The 18,308-nt window shown below is 40.3% G+C and overlaps 1 protein-coding gene and 1 long non-coding RNA gene across 2 annotated transcripts in view; one reads left to right on the plus strand and one right to left on the minus strand.

The window, feature by feature from the left end:
- The window catches only part of LOC121517679, a 60,790-nt gene that overhangs the window by 15,892 nt on the left and 26,590 nt on the right, over window positions 1-18,308 (plus strand). The window contains exon 3 of the long non-coding RNA XR_005992570.1: window positions 11,605-11,655. This is a non-coding gene — a long non-coding RNA (uncharacterized LOC121517679). The remainder of the gene's footprint in view (window positions 1-11,604; window positions 11,656-18,308) is intronic.
- Window positions 4,773-6,467, minus strand: bhlhe23 (basic helix-loop-helix family, member e23). The gene has a single exon (XM_041799643.1). The coding sequence runs from the start codon at window positions 6,079-6,081 to the stop codon at window positions 5,398-5,400; it is 684 nt and encodes a 227-aa protein (XP_041655577.1). The 5' UTR covers window positions 6,082-6,467; the 3' UTR covers window positions 4,773-5,397.

Consider the following 18,308-nt stretch of genomic DNA (forward strand, 5'->3'; position numbering starts at 1 on the left):
ACAACAGATCCAACTGTTGTTATCCACCTCCGCCTCCTCCCACCAGACTGGTTTTGGCCCTTACCGCACTGTCTGGGTCCGCCATGCGTGGTGTCAGGTGCCTTGTGGCGATAGGCAAAACGCTTTGCCTGACTGCCATGTTTTGAGGCTTTGAGCACAAAAAGAACTGCACAAACACACAGACACATACAAACAGACACCCCCCCCCACCCCCCCTTCTCCCACCCTCTTTTAGACATCTGATTAAGAAATGAAAAAAGGGCCCCGGCCCATCCCGCCGCACTTGCAGCAACGTCGCCCCGAATCACATGGCTCCTCGGAACCAACTGACTCACCAGCTCATCGCTTCTGACAAGGCGGGGCTGGGAGGGACGAGGGAGTGTGATGTCATAGTGGAGAGAGGAAGTTAGGGGTCCATGGGTGATGGGTACTTGGTGCAACCGCCGGCGCAAAAACGCTGAGGCACCAGCACCTATTTTCTCCCTCCACCTGCCACACTCTTTTCCAACCACATCAAACACACACACTTACTTACTCCTCATGTTTTCCTCCGTTTCCTTGTCTTAAACCTGCCTGCAACATCACATTTCTCTGCCACTTGCCTTCAGAAGACAGAAATACGCCTCTGTGAGCAAATTTCCCATTATAAAACAGATCTAATGTTTTTTAAAGCCCTTCTGTAAGCATAATCAGAGTTGAAGCATGTTCATTTTCCTCCCAGGCCCCTGTTGTTAACTCCAGTCTGTGTGCAGGCCTCTGTGTGTATGTGTGTGTGTGTGTGAGACTGAGTGCTACAGTGTGCATCAGACACATAGAGAGAACTTAATTAGAGAAAACAGCGCTGTCACATGCATTAGGCAGAGGTACGCACTTAAGGGCATATGGTTTTAGTACTATACCATCGGGTTGGAAGAAAAGCACACAAACATACCTCAAAGCTCCGAGCCATGCTAATGAAATCACTCCCTTTCTATCCCGCTGAGAGCAAACACAAATGTTTACAGACATCACACAGTCTGTCCGTACTGCTGCACCACACTGGCCTGGGAGTGCATGAAGACTGTGCAGAGACACAAACGTAGACAATAGGTAAGGATAAAGAGGGAAAGGTCAAAATACTAATGTCTTGAGTCTAGAATTTGTAATAAATACTCCGACACCGCCGTTTAACCTCAGTCATTTGCACAAAAACATTTAGAAATTGGAAATGGTATTTGTCAGGAGCAGAACCAGAAGTGTTTGATAGCTGGGCCTTAGCCCAAACTCAGGAGGGTCTCAGGCAGTAATATGCACTGTTTTCAAGCAATTTTAGCACAAATTTAGATTGAAAACACCAATCTATACATTATTTTGGCAAAATGAGGCAGTTCCATCTTAAAAAGAAAAACACCCTTTACAGCCAACATCCTTTATACTGAATGCTATGATTCTCAAAGTGTGCCCATCATTCTAAAATCATACACTGCAATAACTTAAGTTGGAAATACTCAAAGTATTTGTGATAACTGATGACGTGAATGTTTCTAAGTAGTGGAAATAAACATTTTTGAGTATAACTCAAGTTAAAATATATTGTTTACACATTTCCCATCCCCTATGTCTTTAACATATTGTAATTATGAACAACCATGCCACCAAACGTGAGCTTATTTGACTCACTACGAGTAACAAAACCTGGGGGGGTACACTTTGACCCAGGAAGTGCTCTTCCACAGAGTTCAGTACATCATTCGTGCTTTGTCGAAGTGAGTCACAGGCGGGACTTCTCTAACTGAGTGGATAACTTCACGCATGGTGCAAAAGTGTCTAATGCCCAGAGGAATTCTGGACAAACTGCATGTAAAGTGAATATTGTCAAATAAAACTGAGATTGATCAAGTACCGTTTACTTTAAACTTAAAAATGTGTTCAGAAAAATAGAGCTGAAATAGCTATTTTGGTTTTTTAACTTAACACGGCTCTTTATTTATTTTTTTTTTTTTTTACTTTTTTACTGTTTTGTGTAATACATGGTATTAAAGACCAATAATTCTCACTTTCACTTCTTCTGATATTTGTCTTTTTAAATCTATACAAGGATAGGGTTTAAATTAAGTGTAAAGTTTACAATTAGCACTATTTATTTATAAAAATGAGCATTAAAGCTAAATGGGCTCTTGATTTGGATATCTTTTTTAAAACACAAAATGTTATCTACTATTAAGAAAAAAGATATTGATTTTATTCAGTTTGCCAAATGTCCATGTCCTCATGCATGCTACAAATGATTTCTTTTTGATTTCATTGATCATTACACTGAGCCTTTAACAAACCTATGAATCCGGGCTTTTTAAAAAACACCCGGTCCTTTAGCCCTGTAAGCCACCCCCTCACTGCGCCTTTGGCATTCGTCTTTTTAAAGATAGGTCTTGTCCCATAAGTAAAGGCTGGTCCAAGTAGGAAAATAAAATATATCAGTTTAGAAAATTTGGCAAAATCAAAAGTTTTATTCTTAATCATTAACTCTGCTCACAAACATCCTTTCATTTGCTCACATTGCCATGAATCGTCAGCCATTTATATTGCTTGGTGAAGGGTTAAGGTATTATCTTACACCAGTTAAACTGTGCTGTTTTTCCCTCCTTTAAATAGACTGTGACAGCATGCAGCTTCAGCGTGACACAATTACTAGAATTTATATGAATATTTGTTATATTACATGCAGTATTTTAAACATAACATGCAGGGGCGTGTAGAGGTGATGTAGGTAAAATCAAACCAAGAACGTCAGTTATATGACAGTGATGGTGTTTCTCCCTTTCAGACATTTTCTAATTATCGCAGCCTTCTCAAGTTTGGAAACATCTTCATACACACATGAGGCTTTAAGCAGGGGCATGCCCAGGGCAAATCGAGGCGTTGAACTGTTGGCTGTGCTGCTCCAAAAAAATTAATTTATTCATAAAATTCTGATCAAATTTCTTTTCAATTTCTTGTAAATTGTGCTGTTTTTTTAAACGCATAAAACTCCAAACAAGGTTTGCACCCATTTCAGAAAACACTGCAACTGACTCAGTATCCAAATAAAATCAGTGGATGTATTATCCAATCTACAAGTCAACACAGAGTGACATAAGCATACACTTCTTTGCTTTTAGGATATTGGTGTTAAGCAAGCAAAAGAAAAAGCACAGTCAACTAACACATCCCAAACTCTTCTGTCACAGAGAGAAGAAGATAATCAGTGAGTTAATGCACACATCAGTCACTGCTGGTAAGCTACAGGTCCATTAAACACTGGCTTTATCACAGATCCGTCTCAATGTAAAGATGAAGCCTACATGCAAAGTGACACCCAGCCACCATGCACGCTGACACCCATTAAGATAATAAGGTGACACAACAAAACATATAGTCCAGCAGCACGGCATTAAAGGCCTATAGGGAGGGAGAGTGACCACCCAGTCGTCCGTGCAGAAAAAAAAGGCAACCATCCCATTTAGGGCAATTAGGCTGCACAGGGAATGATGGAGCGCAGGGCCCAAGTCCTAACATCATCGGCAGCATTTGTCACATTTCATCCTCACTGCCCTGAACGTCTCGTGAGGCCCTCGGATGAGACATGTGTCATCAGAGGGCCAATTTAAGATGCCATGGGTGGCCTGTTGTTGTGACAAGGAGCTAAATTGTGAGTGTGTGAGAGAGAGAGACTGCGGTGGATCACTTAGTCACTCTTTGACGGGCAGAAATGGACCAGACTGATATGATTGTGTTAGAATCTGGAGGGTTTGTCTTATGTACGACAGGCACAAAAAAAGCACCTGTTGGATTATAATTTAGGAGTTATTTTAGTGGAAATGGAGGCTGGTAGGAACTGGCTTTGGACATTAAATTTAAAGTTTAATTTCTTTGTTTGGCAGATCAATGATATTGCATCAGAACTTAAATTGTGCTGGAAATATTTTCTATTTCTCATTTGTACATTATGCAGCTAAAACAATTCTCTTCTTAGGCAGCTGTTTATTTTTTTTTTCTGCAGGATATGTTTTAATTTAGATCACAAAATTTGTCATTAATACAAAAATATGACACATTTAGCATTAGGTTCCTTGTTGGGGCCAAAGTAGAGCAAGTTTCAGATTGATTTAGAAATCTAAAAACAAGCATCAAATTTCTCTCCTAAATCTTTTCAATGGACGAAACCTGCAACCAGAAGTGTCTCAGTGACGCTCAGTGAATTAAGTGAAGCAGGGAGACAGGGGCTGAAATCGTGTTAATAGCTGTCCAGAGTCAAGAGCCCGCCAAAGAAGCCTGCAATCACCCAAATCCCCAGAGACAGGTCCTAGGTGCCCCGGGCGGCTCTTGCGCCCTTCCCCTCAGCGCCACCGACCCTGCTGCGTGCCAAACAGGCCCCACCAGCGCCTGCGAGCGCGCTCAGACCCGGCTTTGCACGTCAGGGGTTTCTCATGCAAGTAAATTAAGTTGCCAACTCATTTTGGGGAGGTTGATAGATGTTCGACATTTTGATAAGCAGCGTTAGAGGCGATTTCGCCATTTTACGCATTCCTTTTACGCATAAAATCCTTGTTTTTGTGTGTATTTTTAAAATAACATTTTCTTTACATCAAGAGATTACTTAACACAAATTACAACATGAAATATAACCTAAATAAATTTTGAAAAAGTGTTGGAAATATTAAGATTTAAAATGGTCTAGGAATGCCCAATTTAATCCAAAGTGCGCGTGATTTTTAAAGCAGTGAAATGGGTGTTGAAATGAAGCAAACCGGGTCCAAGCATAGATATGTGTTTTAATTATAAAGACATATAAACAATATATGAAATTCATGTTGCAACACAACCAGAACGCTTCTTCAGTGTATAGGCTGTAAGTTATATAAGTGTTAGTATCGCCGGAGTTTACACAGTTGTACAGTACAATCATGTAAGATGTGCAAGAACTGAAAATCCAAGAAAGGAAAAATTAACTTGTCAACACATCAGTAAATTATTAGTTTGAATAAATCAGCCAAACATCACATTTTCCCCCACACAGTTTCAGGACAGTCAGTCAAGGGAATTCCTCCTAATTAAATGTGAAAGTTGAGATCAGGTCTTGGCATTTCTACTTGTCATGTTGTTGAATGTTGCATAGATTACAAACAAGAGCTGAAAACTAAAACTGATCACTTGGAGATGGCCTGTAAAGTACGAGCGACAAAGTGACTTATCAGAAGGCCTAAACTGTTGCTTTTAGTTAAATCTGGATGACACATCGCAGTATAATGACTTATAATTACTTACTAAACTTGTTCTTATTTTCCACAGAATGATTTTAAAAGAACTAGAGTGGGAGAGAGAGAGATCAACATGGGTGCATTTAAGGTTAAAAAGTTCAGGGAAGAAAGAGAAACCGGATCAAGGCTTGTCGTTGCAGTGTTTGAAGAGGGTCGACGGTGTCCCGGAGTACGTGGTGCACTTCTCGGCGCAGGTGGTGAGCGCAGAGCCCGAGAACGGGTAGACGGCAGCCTGTCCAAATGGCGCCAGAGCGGTGGGGATGGGTGAGGTTATGGTCTGTCCCTGGTTCAGATACGCCACCAGCCGCCTCATCTCCTCCAGAGCCTGAGCCTGCATGAGGATATAGTTCTTGGCCAGGAGGAGAGTGGCTATTTTGGAGAGTTTTCTCACCGAGGGACTGTGGGCGTACGGGATAACGGCGCGCAGGCCGTCCAGCGCGTCGTTCAGGTCGTGCATCCTCCTCCTCTCCCGGGCGTTGATGCTGAGCCGCAGGGACCGCTGCTCTTTGGACTTCTTGGCCAGGGGCCCCCCGGGCTTGTCGTCCCCAAATGATGACCCCCTCTTCCGGGACTCCAGCGAGTCGAAGCCGTCCTCGTCGTCGCTCGTGTGCTCCCCGCCGCTCTCGTTGGACTTCGCGGTCTGCCCGGAGAGGAAGTCGGTGGTCGGTGTGAGCGGGAACCGGCCGGGGCTTCCAGCACCATGGCCAGCGCCGAAGCCGAAGGCTGATTGGCCGTAGCGCTGCGTCAGGTCGAGGAGCGCGTCGTTGCTGATGGACTTGAGCAGGTTCTCTTCGCTGACATTCATGTTTTCTTCCAGGAAAAGTCTACTCTTCTTCTTATTCCCTCTCTCTAGCCTATCTTTTGTTGGGAAAACTGTAGCTCGTACTCACGTAGTTCTCTCCAAGAGTTGCTGTTTTCTAGGAGTTGCTCTCTCCCCTCACTCGTTTCCTCAGCGCGCGCAGTGACTCTTGAAGAAGGAGGCTGTGAGTCTGAAGCTAAGCCTCTACATGCATTCACCTCCTCTGTACTCTGCGCTCCCCCCTTGTTGCGCGCATAGCCCACGTTCAACAACACTTGTGTCTAATTGTGCTCGCTGAGATGCGGAGCGCTCGTGTTCCCCCCTTCGTACGCTCGGTTTCTCCTCTCGCGCGTGCTTCTTTGCCCTCCCTCGCCTTGGGCAGATTGTGACTCGCGCTCTGCCCTGCTCGCAAGTTAGTAGGAGCACGAGGCCCGCCGGGGATTATCAGCCCGTCCAATCAGGGGGGCGTTTTAATTAACTCGGGAAGAGCGCAAGTCTGCTCCCACTTTCGATCAGAATGTGATAATTGCTGCACAAACTGACACGCGGCCGTTCTGCTGCTCCTGTCCACTCCTCTATTATATCTCAATTAAACATTTTCTTTCAACACCAAGTTCACTTGTTTGACATTAAGGTAATACTGGAGGAGAAATAGGCTGGCTTGTTGGTATTTTACTTTAAAATCAACACCACGATCTCAATTTCAACATTAACAGAGCAGTATTAGACAGGCACGTGCATTAAAAGGACTCACCTGTCTGTAGTAGATGTCTTAAAAGCAGAGAGAGATAAGTGAAGAGAGCAGAAGGACACTGAGTGAGCGATATTGTGAGGTTTGGTTCTGTTGTTTCTGATTCACACTACTTTTGCGTTGCTTTGGATTTGTGTATTTAGACACTTGTGACAGACAGAGAGACGGGATGACAGTGACAAACCTCCTGAGTGTGTGTTGGATAAGGTCATGGAGGAAGTGCCACTAAAAGCCACTCACCTTGCACACCACAGCAGAGTCAGAGTGGATCCATGCAGTCGGTGCCAGTACTTAGAGTTCCAGGGCCAAGTGACACATATCTGCAGACACTATGAGAACTTTAAGCTGCCATTAAAATATATTTATTGAAGCATGTCACAAACTTCCAACTGAAGATAACCAGACATCTATAGGCTGTTTGCTTGAGGCCTCTTGTTCCAGGGGGCCTCTGGATATAATCATCATGCATCAAATATGAGTTACACATCTGTAATTACTTTCAGTGATGAAGACGTGTATCTTCAGTGTAAGCAAGGGGTAACAAGTGAAAAAAATGGCATCAAAATAGATTTTAATGATCCAAAAATCCAAGGGTCAGCCTCAACAGTAAGGTGCAGGTGCCTCAAAAAGCTCCAAAATACCTTTTTATCAAGGGGATGACATTACTGTGTGGTAATATGGCATTCAATATAAAACATATTTGTGACAGGAGATTGGTGTTACAGTAGTGAGCATGTTTTGTTTTTATTTTTTTTTTTTAGAAGTTATCCCTGCATTAGAAGTATGTTAAAATATGTAGGTATCTTAGATGGCGTGAGTTTAAGTTAATAGCGAGTACTGGTATTTGTGTATTTGGGTCTGCCCTGTAGTTCTCTGGTGTTGTTATCTGAAAAAAAGATGCTTGAAATATTTTGTCCACTCACTGTCATCGTTTTTGCAAAACAGGGGATAGCCTCTTATTGGTCGATCTTAACCAGGGGCCTCAAAATGACTAAAACTGCCCCTGCAGTCATCACAGATATTAAAGACAAAAGTCACCATGACATTACAGCTGAGCCATATCATACGTTCTAACTTTGCTAACCATTATTATGTTTTTATATGAATACTCAAGGCCATCCATAAGGGGGGGTTAAAGGTGAAAGCTCTCCAGCACCCATCCAATTAGGGGCCCAATAGAGGTTAATCTGTGATAACCATATTTTATATTTAACCTGATAAACCACTCTTATCAAAGCAACAAAAATGAATGTTATTTATCTATTTACTGCTGTAGTACAGTGTAGCTTCTCTCCAAATGTAAACTCATTTTGTTAAAACACAATTGCCTTTTTTGGTAAGATTAACAATGTAGATGTGCACATTGACTAAACCATTTGGAAAGTAATGTCAGACTTCATAGCTAAGCTATGATGTGCACACACATCAGGATACCACAAACATAAAGTAGAAGGAACTGAAGGAACTAAAATTAAAGTAGCTGCAAAATAAATGAGAAAATGGGTTTAAAGTGGCAAAAATCAGTAGAAACACAAGGTGAAAAGTGGTTTAAGAGTGGCAAAAATAGGTTCAAAAGGGAAAAAACTGAATTAAGCAGCAAATATGATTTGAAAAAAGTGACAAAATGGGCAGTAAAAAGGTGAAAAGAGGTTTAAGTGGCAAAACTGTGTCAAATGATAAAACAAATGTGGATAAACAGGCAAAAACAGCAATGAAAGGGGTTAAAAAGTGGCACAAATAAATAATTTGAACATCAGAACCCAAATAGCTGCAATCCAGGGCGCTAGCGCCAGTGCTCCTGATCCAACACAAGTACATACGTATTATCAATAAATCACAACTGGGGAGGTCCCATTCACTAGTTTTTCAGGTGCACAGCCAGTTCTGTGGGCACCCCAGTGAATACACATGAGGCTTAAGAGAAGAACCTCCCAACAAGTATTATAAAAATCATTACATTTTTTCAGGTAAAGGTCTTATGAGGGAAACAAACAGGTGTGCAAAGTATGGAACTTCATATTGAAGGTTAGCCTACCACTCAGTGGTCAGTATGGTGCATTACACTGGGAAAATGCCATGTGTGATCTGCTACAACAGTATATAGTACATCTCACTTTTCTATTTCCACGACTCATGGAATTTTATCTAATGGTGCCACCTTGTGGTGGTAAAGCCAAATGACTGATTGAACACGTAGAGCAATATATGATTAGTTTATTAATAGTTGGTGTATGCAGTGATAACGGAACCCTCCATTAAAGACTGATGTGTGAAGTGCATTCCCTTTTCTGTTTGGCATGCATTGTGTGGAATAATTAAAGTGCAGATGAATTAATTGTTGTGTGTGTTGCATAACAGAAAGACAAACAGGAAGTAGCAAACACAGCTATATGTAGGTATGACTAGAATAATGAACAATAGACAGTGTAAATATGAAAACAAGTGTGAAGAGTAACTGATAAAATAGGCAAGGGAATTGATTTTATATACATGAAGTTGTAAATTATGTAGTGCAGTGGTTCTAGACCCTTTTACCTTTAAGCTCCCCCTTCCATATCAAGTAAATGCTGAGCCCCCCAATCCCCATATAAGAGGGAAAAAAGATGCCATGCTGTTAAAATCAACAGAAATTTTAAATGTTTCACATTCCTTCCAAAAGCCCTTGAAATAAACTACTTATCTGCTTTATTATGGCTGTAGTTAATATGTGCAAATAGAATTTCGATAACCTCAAAGCAGACAAAGCTTTGTGTGCCCCAAAGTGTCCCAGACCCCAAGTTGGGAACTAAGGACTCAGAGTCTGTACATCCAAATAAGTGGTATGTGATGCATGAGTGTTTATCTAAAACTATAGCAAGTGCAGCAAAAAAACACTTGACTTTTTGGTTCCAAACTATATCAGTCACACTGGTGTATTCAAAATTGCACATTTGAATGCCTTAAAATACATCTGATGGAATTTGTGTAAAATGTTCTTGTCCATTTTACCTGTCTGTGTTTCATAGTTCTTTTTCTTTAATTTTTGAATTTCCCTTTTTTATATTCTGTTTGCACAGCTGCACTTCAGTGTTTTTTCATGTTGCCCTGACAACCCAATTATAGTCATTACAAGACCTTTATTAAAGTGCTATTAAGCTTGTCAGTGAGTAAATATAATCAGCATATCTCATTTAAATAAGATAAAACCTACCCACACAGAGACAGACTGAAAATGGTGACTAAAAGGTTCAAGATTAACTTTATTAAAATACTATCTAAGTTGTAAACGTTAATTTCACGGTGATATGTGTGCAAACACACAAGTAGCAAGCATATTAAGGTTTTCTGTCGGTAGTTATCTTTTTTAACGACGTACATTTATGAATAATAGATGTCAAAAGAAGACAGCTGTATTAAAGATGATGGTATATAATTCAACCTTGAATTTGACATTAAATCTTTGAATATATACAGTTCTGACTATCGCTAACAGAACAGAGTGGCAAACTTTCTCAGTTTAATTCTTTAGGATTTACAAAGTCAGAATAAAGTTTTAATGAGAGGAAATATAAAGAAAGCTAGAAGTACAGTTGATTTAACAGAAGTCCTGCCTCTGTTAAGGTAAATACTGTAGTTATAGATGGTGGTTTGTTATAGCAGAGTGGCACTTGAGGCCAGTTAGATTTCAGTTCTGGTTGTCTCTTTAGCTCCAGGGATGTGAATCTACTGCTCAACCACTAATCTTTGCACTTTTTAATGTTTTTATTGGCTTTATATGATTATGTATGAATTTGAGTATTTATTGGGTAAAGGGGTGATTGACTTTATTATTTGGACAACTTTTTATAATTTTTGTGAAAATAATCTAACTGTGTTTTTTTCCCCCCATTGTTATGATTGCAGATTAATATGTGATTATTTTTAGGTTCCTCATCTCATGTGTTGTTCAACAATATAAGCAAGAAACCATTCTATATTATAACAAGCACTGAGTTAAACTGGGGATAAAAGATTTAGAAAAAAAAATCTTACAGTGATTTTGGCTCATATAGCAAATATGATATCAATTGCTATATTGAAGGGGATAACCATTTTTTATATTATGTTCATTTCAATGAAGAAAAACAAATACAAGAACAAGAAAAGTATAATTTTTGTCATAAGAATAAAAACAAAAAAAGACACTTGAATGTTTACATAATGTGTAGAGCATGAAAAAAAGATTTATCAAACTGCTATATTGACACATTTCAGGTTGAAGCAATATTGCACTATCTGTGATTTGAAAATTGCAGCAGGCCATATTGTGATCTAATCTAATTTGCAATTAATTGCCCAGCCCTGATTGTTGCAAAACTGCATTTCCCTGTGTAGAAATATGCAATGACATTAGAGTACCTACCTACCTCTCAGAGACTCCACACACCCCGGCCACCACATGTTTGAACCACGGCCCTCTGGCAGACATTATAGGTCTGCAAAAACATGCACTACCAGATTAAAGGACAGTTTCTTTATCACAGCCATCTACACACTAAACTCCAAAATACAATAAGAACCTTCACTTTCTGATCTTGCACTTTACTTTATTCCTAGAAATGTGCAAATGTGCAGTATCTAGTTTTCAACCTTATTTAGCTTTCATTAAATGATAGTTTTTTCACCTATTTATTATGTTTTAACTACATGTCAATTGTCCTGTGTTTTTTATGTGGTGTTTTCACTAGACTGAGTTGCATTCATATTTTCATTTTTTGCTGGACAACAGCAATAAAGACCTTTTCTACTCTCTCTTTCAGCAAACTTTGGTCAAGGCACTTCAGCCTCCCCCTGCAGCCACAATGATTAAAGTGAGTACACCACTGCTCCCTAGTGTCTCATTTCACTTTTAAAAAACTCACAGATAGCTCAGTGGATGAGTCAAAAGTCATCTGCAGAGTTATCAAGCATTTACCCTTTCACGGTTACCCTTAGTTTAAGACAGACGGAAACCGCTTTAAATGGAAAATAGTGAGATTTCAAAATATGACAGAAAGGTGAGATTAATCAGGATTAACTGTAGAAATTCTGAAATTAATTCTAATTCTTTGAATAATGTTCTTTATAATGGTATAGTAATATTATGTAGTCCCCTAAGTCCCAGAGGGTGGAAAAATATCTTAAGTGCACTATTTAAAATCCAACTGAAGTGCTTGTTCTAGTTTCCAAAAGCTAATTTGTGTGCTCAGGATGCAAACCCTCTCAAGAGTGATTTTGTTATGTGCACAGTAAAATCTGAACTTTTTTAGACATCCTTGGTTTAACTTATTAAATTGATGGTTTTCATAGATGTGAAATGTGTTGACAGCCTTGACAGCCATGACAGTGACATTAAAGACTCAATCAGATGTGGTCAAATGAAGCAGTCATAAGACTGCAGTTGTTTTGAGGTTTTGTAGAAATAAACTGGTGTTACTAATAACCAGGTCTGCCTATAGAAACATCTGGGCCCCTGAAAAATTAAATAATCCCTGCCCAGATGTGATTTATTGATGGTGTGATCAATGTGCGTGTTGGATCAATAGCATTGGTGTTAGCGTCCTGGCTAACAGTAGAGCTGAAGAGTGTGTCAAGCTATTATTGGGTCCTGATGTTCAAACTATTCATTGGTGCCATTTTTGCCACTCTTTGACTGCTTTTCACCACATATTTATGTCTATTTTTTGCTATTTTTAACTAGGAGTGGGAGAAAAATTGATACAGCATAGTATTGCGATATTTTGTCTGGTGATATATCGTATCGTCTCGTCCACCTAATATCAATTTTTTCAAAGTAATTGCTAATGGAAAAATAAAAACAATTTTTCAGACAACTGTTTGTCCAGTGAGGTTGGCAGAGGTGGACCAAAGAGCCGGAGAAAGTTAGTACAACAAACATGGCAGCACCACAGGAAGGACATTAGGAATGCAAGCAGGGCATGAATGAGATGGACATGACACATGAGGTTGCAAGAAGTGCTGGATGAAAATAAAATACTGCAGAAATACAACAAACATGAGGGCAAAGCTAATGCTAAATCAGCTAAACAGTTGAAAACATGGTATAGATAGCAACATATCGCCGTATATTGTACCGCAGTACTCACTGTGTTGCAAAATGTTAAAAATCGCAATATCAAATCGTGACCCAAGTATGGTGATAATATCGTATCGTGGGGCCATTAGTGATTCCCACCCCTACTTTTAACCTACTTTTGCCAGTTTCTGCTTTATTTTGCAATTATTTAATTATTTCTCCTTTGTGGTTATTTCAGTGTCTTCTACTTTATTCTGCGGTATCCTGACATTTGTGCACATCATGGCTTAGCTATAAAGTCTGACATTACTTTCCAAATGGTTTATCCGATGTGACCATCCTCATGGTTAACATTACCAAAGAAGCTAATTCTGTTTTAAGAAAAAGGGTTTACATCTTGAAAAAGACCATGTTGTACTACAGCATAAGTAAAGTTCAATTTTTGTTGCTTTGATGGGAGTGGTTATAATTCAGGTCAGTTATAAAATATGGTTATCACAGATTAATTTCACAATGCACCATGATTTTCCTGACCTCCATGGGCGCACCTATTGGCTGGGCCCCTGAAAACGTCCCTTTATTCCCCTTATGTGCGCCCTTGCTAATAACAACTAATAAGCATATATATTCTTTTTATACAGAAAGAAATGGCAATGTAACAGGGACTAGCAAAGCGCAGACACAGGACGGGGAACAGGAGCTGCTAAAGGAATTCTGCCACCATTGGTTTTATGGAGCTTTTCTCTGAAACAGCAAAATTCTTCAGTGATCAGCTGCTCCAAAGAAACCATTTATCAGTCAAACTCAAAAAAGTTACTACACCTCTAATATCTATCAACTACATGATGAGGTACTATACTTTGACCAGCAGATGGCAGAAAAGCCAATGAGTTGAGGGTAATACATAAGCTACAGGAAGTCAATGTGCTAGGTCCCTTGATAGTCTAGGCATGTAGCAGCTAAACTAAGCATAGCATACTTTTAATATATTTATTGAACAAAGTTATAAGACTACTCTTAAAATGGGGAGGAAATCCTGACTGGTGGATTCTTCTAAAAGAGAGGGGCCATGATAACTGACGGCTCTGCCTCCCGTATTTTATGTATACCAGTCAATTTAAAATTAGCAAGTTCTGTGTAGGTTAGTGTTTGGGATTTCCAGTGATTCTCTCGACTGAATGTTTCTGAAATTTCCCGCCATACAAAAACAATTTATTAATCAGATGCATACAGAAGAAAAGCTCTAGAGAGAAAAAATCCCGGTGATTTTGACTGTTTTAGGGAAAGACAAGTATGCAGTTCACAGTTTTAATCGTCAGTCCTCTGGGATCACATCCCCTAGTGTTCAAGTGTCAGCACTGCACAGAGCAGTCACCTTTCTCCAGAAGGACTGAGCTCTAAAAGCTTCTGATTCACAGACAAATGGAAGAAAACGCAAAAGTGTCAACACACCAACAAATAATACATGAAGCTTTTACAGCCTGTGCTGCAGCGCTGTGTCGCCATGGCAACTGAACTGCTCAGCTGCCAGTACAATGGTGGCATACAGCATTCGCCTGAGACTCTGTATGTATAAGACTGGCATTGCAGTGACGGAGGAGTACCACCATGGGGCAGTAGAGTATTTACATTGCTGAGTCTGTGGCAGGGCTGTCATGTTTGATAGGAACAATGCATGTGTGCAGGAGCACAAGTGCGTGTTAATACATGGTTGTAGATGTGTTGTGGCAAGCATCCGTGTGTGCTTTGTTAAATTTACCAGGTTGAGTGCTCTGTTGCTGTTTTTCCTGTGGATGTAAAGGACTGGGAGTGTATTTATAAGTAAGGGTTTATGATCAAGATAAACTGATTATTGTTACTGTGTTTGAGGCAGAAGTATTTAAAAATAAGGTCTATTCTCTCCAGGCTAACTCCTCTATCCTAATTTTCAGGCCCTCTCGCTCTTTTTCACATACATACACACACACAGGCTCGCTCACTTCAAAGTGCTGCTCTGAGTAAAGATGGAGCAGGCTCCTTTGATCTCTCCCTGCCGGCTCTGATTAATGTGTGGATTTACAGTGCAGACCTACAGGGACCTGGCAGCCATGACAGCCCTCTGCTGCACTGGAATCTAGTTTTCCTTTGCAACCAATCACAGCCCTTGATCTTATTCATCGCTCCAATCATGATGCTTTTCACACAGGCACTCACAAAAAAACAAAACAAACCTCAAGCCTCGCTCTCATTCAACCTTAAGCAACCAACACAAAGTCTCCAAATTCCCACCGCTGTCACAAATCAGAAAACGACAGTCACTGTTTGTGTCCAATCACAGACGCGATGCACAGTTATCCAAATCCAAACCTTTTCCTTCAATTAGAAGAGACTGAAAGTTACATGATGTAGAAGTAGATGTTTAATTCAGCCACTATTGGCAGTCACTTTCTATGGTGGGAACAATGTTGGTGTTTGGTGGGAGGTTTGCTGTCGACGACGGAGCAAATGTTTGGAAAATTTTTCATCAGGCATCAAAGGAAGTGTTTGTACGGCACACATTGCACGATGTTCTTTGTGCATTGCACACTGCACCCACACTTCACTGCAAGCCAAGCTGAAATAAGTTAACTGTGAGCCCTCTTCTTTTCTCTATTTGCCCAAAACCTCTTCTTTCCTGCATATTTCCCCCCTAACTTATCTTTTGCTCTCCATTTTGTTTCCCCTCACTGCAGTGCTATGCAGATTTTTTCACAGGATGGAGGTATGGTAGAGATAGGCGGGGTACCATGAATAATTGTTGAAGATATTTTTACTCTGACCCACTTTGGAGTCGCTTTGGCCCCCCTTAAAGGTGCCGCAGCCCTTCACTGTCTTAAGTCAACAGGAGATTTTGAAGACTACAAGTGCATGAATTTAATGCCCTGGGGAGTTGTGTGGTCTCAAATGCTGAATGAATCTCAACAGCTATCTAAGAAATATCTCCTTAAAAACAACATTCAACTGGGCACATTTACCACGATGCAATTCACAAGCCTCTTCAAAGAGATTTGGATATAAAAATGAGCCTGTGTTACTGAACTCTAAATGTGTTGGGTGATGAAAGAATGGAAGGGGTCAGTTCATGTGCAAGGTAATCTCTGAAGCTATGTCCCAATTCAGCAGCCGCATCTGTCGGAGGAGTCAGAGACTAAATACGTCACAGCAGCCAGTCAAAATCTGCTCCATTTTCCTTCAAATACCTCCAACAAATGAACCCTTGATTACATACCTTTATCAAAACAAGAGCAAAGAGCCACTCTGAAAGCTTCTCTTAGCAGAGATGCTTTTGCAAGTCTTCTGATAGGCTTCGTCCTTAATTTAAGTCACCAAATACAGCTGGACTAGCCAGTACCTGGGGTTAGCACTGGAGCTGTGCACATGTGCTACCTCATTTTGTTCTCACTCTGATGGGCCTGTCCTGAATTTAACCTACAGAACATTTTTCCAGTCACCTTCCGAGGATTTTTCTCCCTGCATGGGAGGTTTCCCAAATCAATGGGAAATATATGAAGGACTTGGAGCAGAGCAGAGCTTCATGTTGTTTCTATATAATGTGAAGGTGTGTCCTTCCTGCCATCACTTTGAGCCTCTTTTTGGGAACCACTGGTGTAAATATAGTTAATGAGAAATCCAGCTTTGCTTGTCAACAGTAGTGTTGTACTCAAGACCATACTATCCGAGACCAAGAGTTGCCTGAGACCAGGGTGCACTGAAACCAAGACAAGACCAAGACTTTTGGTGGTCGAGACTGAGTCAAGACAGAGACAAGACCAAGACCCAAAAAATCCATTTTAAAAACCCATGACAAGGTGGAACAGATAAGAGTATTCTATCTTTGATTTTATTTTTCTTTTTAATAAATTTGACAGACATAAACAAGGTGTCTGCAACTCTTTCAAAGCACAACATGCAAAAATCTCAAATCTTAACAAATTTGTTCAACTAACTTCTTATAAAAAAAAAATCTTGTATGCATCTAAAGTATAGGTGAACCCCCAGCTCAGAGCTGACTCTGTCCACTTCATGGTTTCAAAAAATGCACAGAAAGTGAGCAGTTTGGTACTGAGAGGAAGGAGGGGTAAAGGAGTTTTTCTTGTTGTTGTTTTGTTTTTTTAAAGGACGGGATTTTCCAGATGAGGCGGGAGTGACAGTGATGTCCCCTTGCCAGAAAGTGACACAAAGTGCTGCAGCACTGCTGCCTCAGAGCGATCTTTAAAGATGGAGGATTTTTCACCTCCAGACTCCCCTGAAGCAGGCTGTGGAGTGGTGGTGGACTGTGGTGGCAATGGGATTTGTATTTCTTCTATGCTAGCAGTTAGTTTAGATCTAAAGCCAAGTTGAGACCAAAGATTCGACAGGCTGCACGATCAGGATTTTTTGGGCCGATCACCGATTAGTGAGTTTAAATAAACCAATCACCGATCTGATCACATGAGGGAGCAATGTGTCTATTTAAATAACTTTCTTATGCCATTTCTGACATTACCTGAAAATTTAATTAAAATCTGTCCATAACTTTTTGAGTTATGTTGCTAACAAACAAACAAACAAACAAACCCTGCTGATCACATAACCTCGTTGGTGGAGGTAATAATAACTCCATGAAATTAAAAGCCACACTAGTGCAAATTAAGGGTAGTAATGCTGTCTCAGAATATTCATACACAACTCTGTGAAATTAACAGTCATACTGCTGCAGATAAAGGGCAGTAATGTCTAAAGTAGTTTGCTTCAGCATCTGTTTCGTTGTTTGTATTCCTCTTCCATGCTCTGGTTCTTCAACTTGGCATGCTCCTCTTTGTGTTCCTTATCCAGGTACCTGATAAAATTTGTCATGTTAAAACATTGTGCAGATGCTCCCCCACGAGGTACTGTAGTGTTGCACAGATTGCAAATAGCTTACATTTTATCTGTCTCAGACACTCTGAAGAAGTCCCTCAACACCGACATGTTTGTTTGAATCCGACAGCTAATGATTCAAGATTCAAAAAACTTTATTGTCCGTCATGTCACATAGTGACAGGACTCGAAAAAACTAGCTGTCGGATTCAAACAAACATGTCGATGGTGTGGAACTTCTTCGGAGTAAATGAGACAGATAAAACAATGCAACAGGAGCATCTGCAAAAAGTTTCAACACATCAATGACGTCATTGATCGGATCGGCTAATTAAGACATTACAGCCGATCACACAAATTGCATGAAATGCAAAATATCGGCCAATCCGATATAGCCGATCCGATCGGTGGAAAGCCTAGCTGCAAGCTCACCTGTTCACACCGCTGTTACTAAGTGAGATGATGTATCATTTCCATAGCAATGACTCTCATGGTCATCCAATGTAAAGACATTTATTTCTTGATTTATTGAAAAAATAAATATGGAAGGACAGTCTTGTTCATTAGCTGCTTTTTTCCGTATTTTTTTTA

The sequence above is a fragment of the Cheilinus undulatus genome, linkage group 11 (genome assembly GCF_018320785.1).
Source record: "Cheilinus undulatus linkage group 11, ASM1832078v1, whole genome shotgun sequence".
NCBI lineage: Eukaryota > Metazoa > Chordata > Actinopteri > Labriformes > Labridae > Cheilinus > Cheilinus undulatus.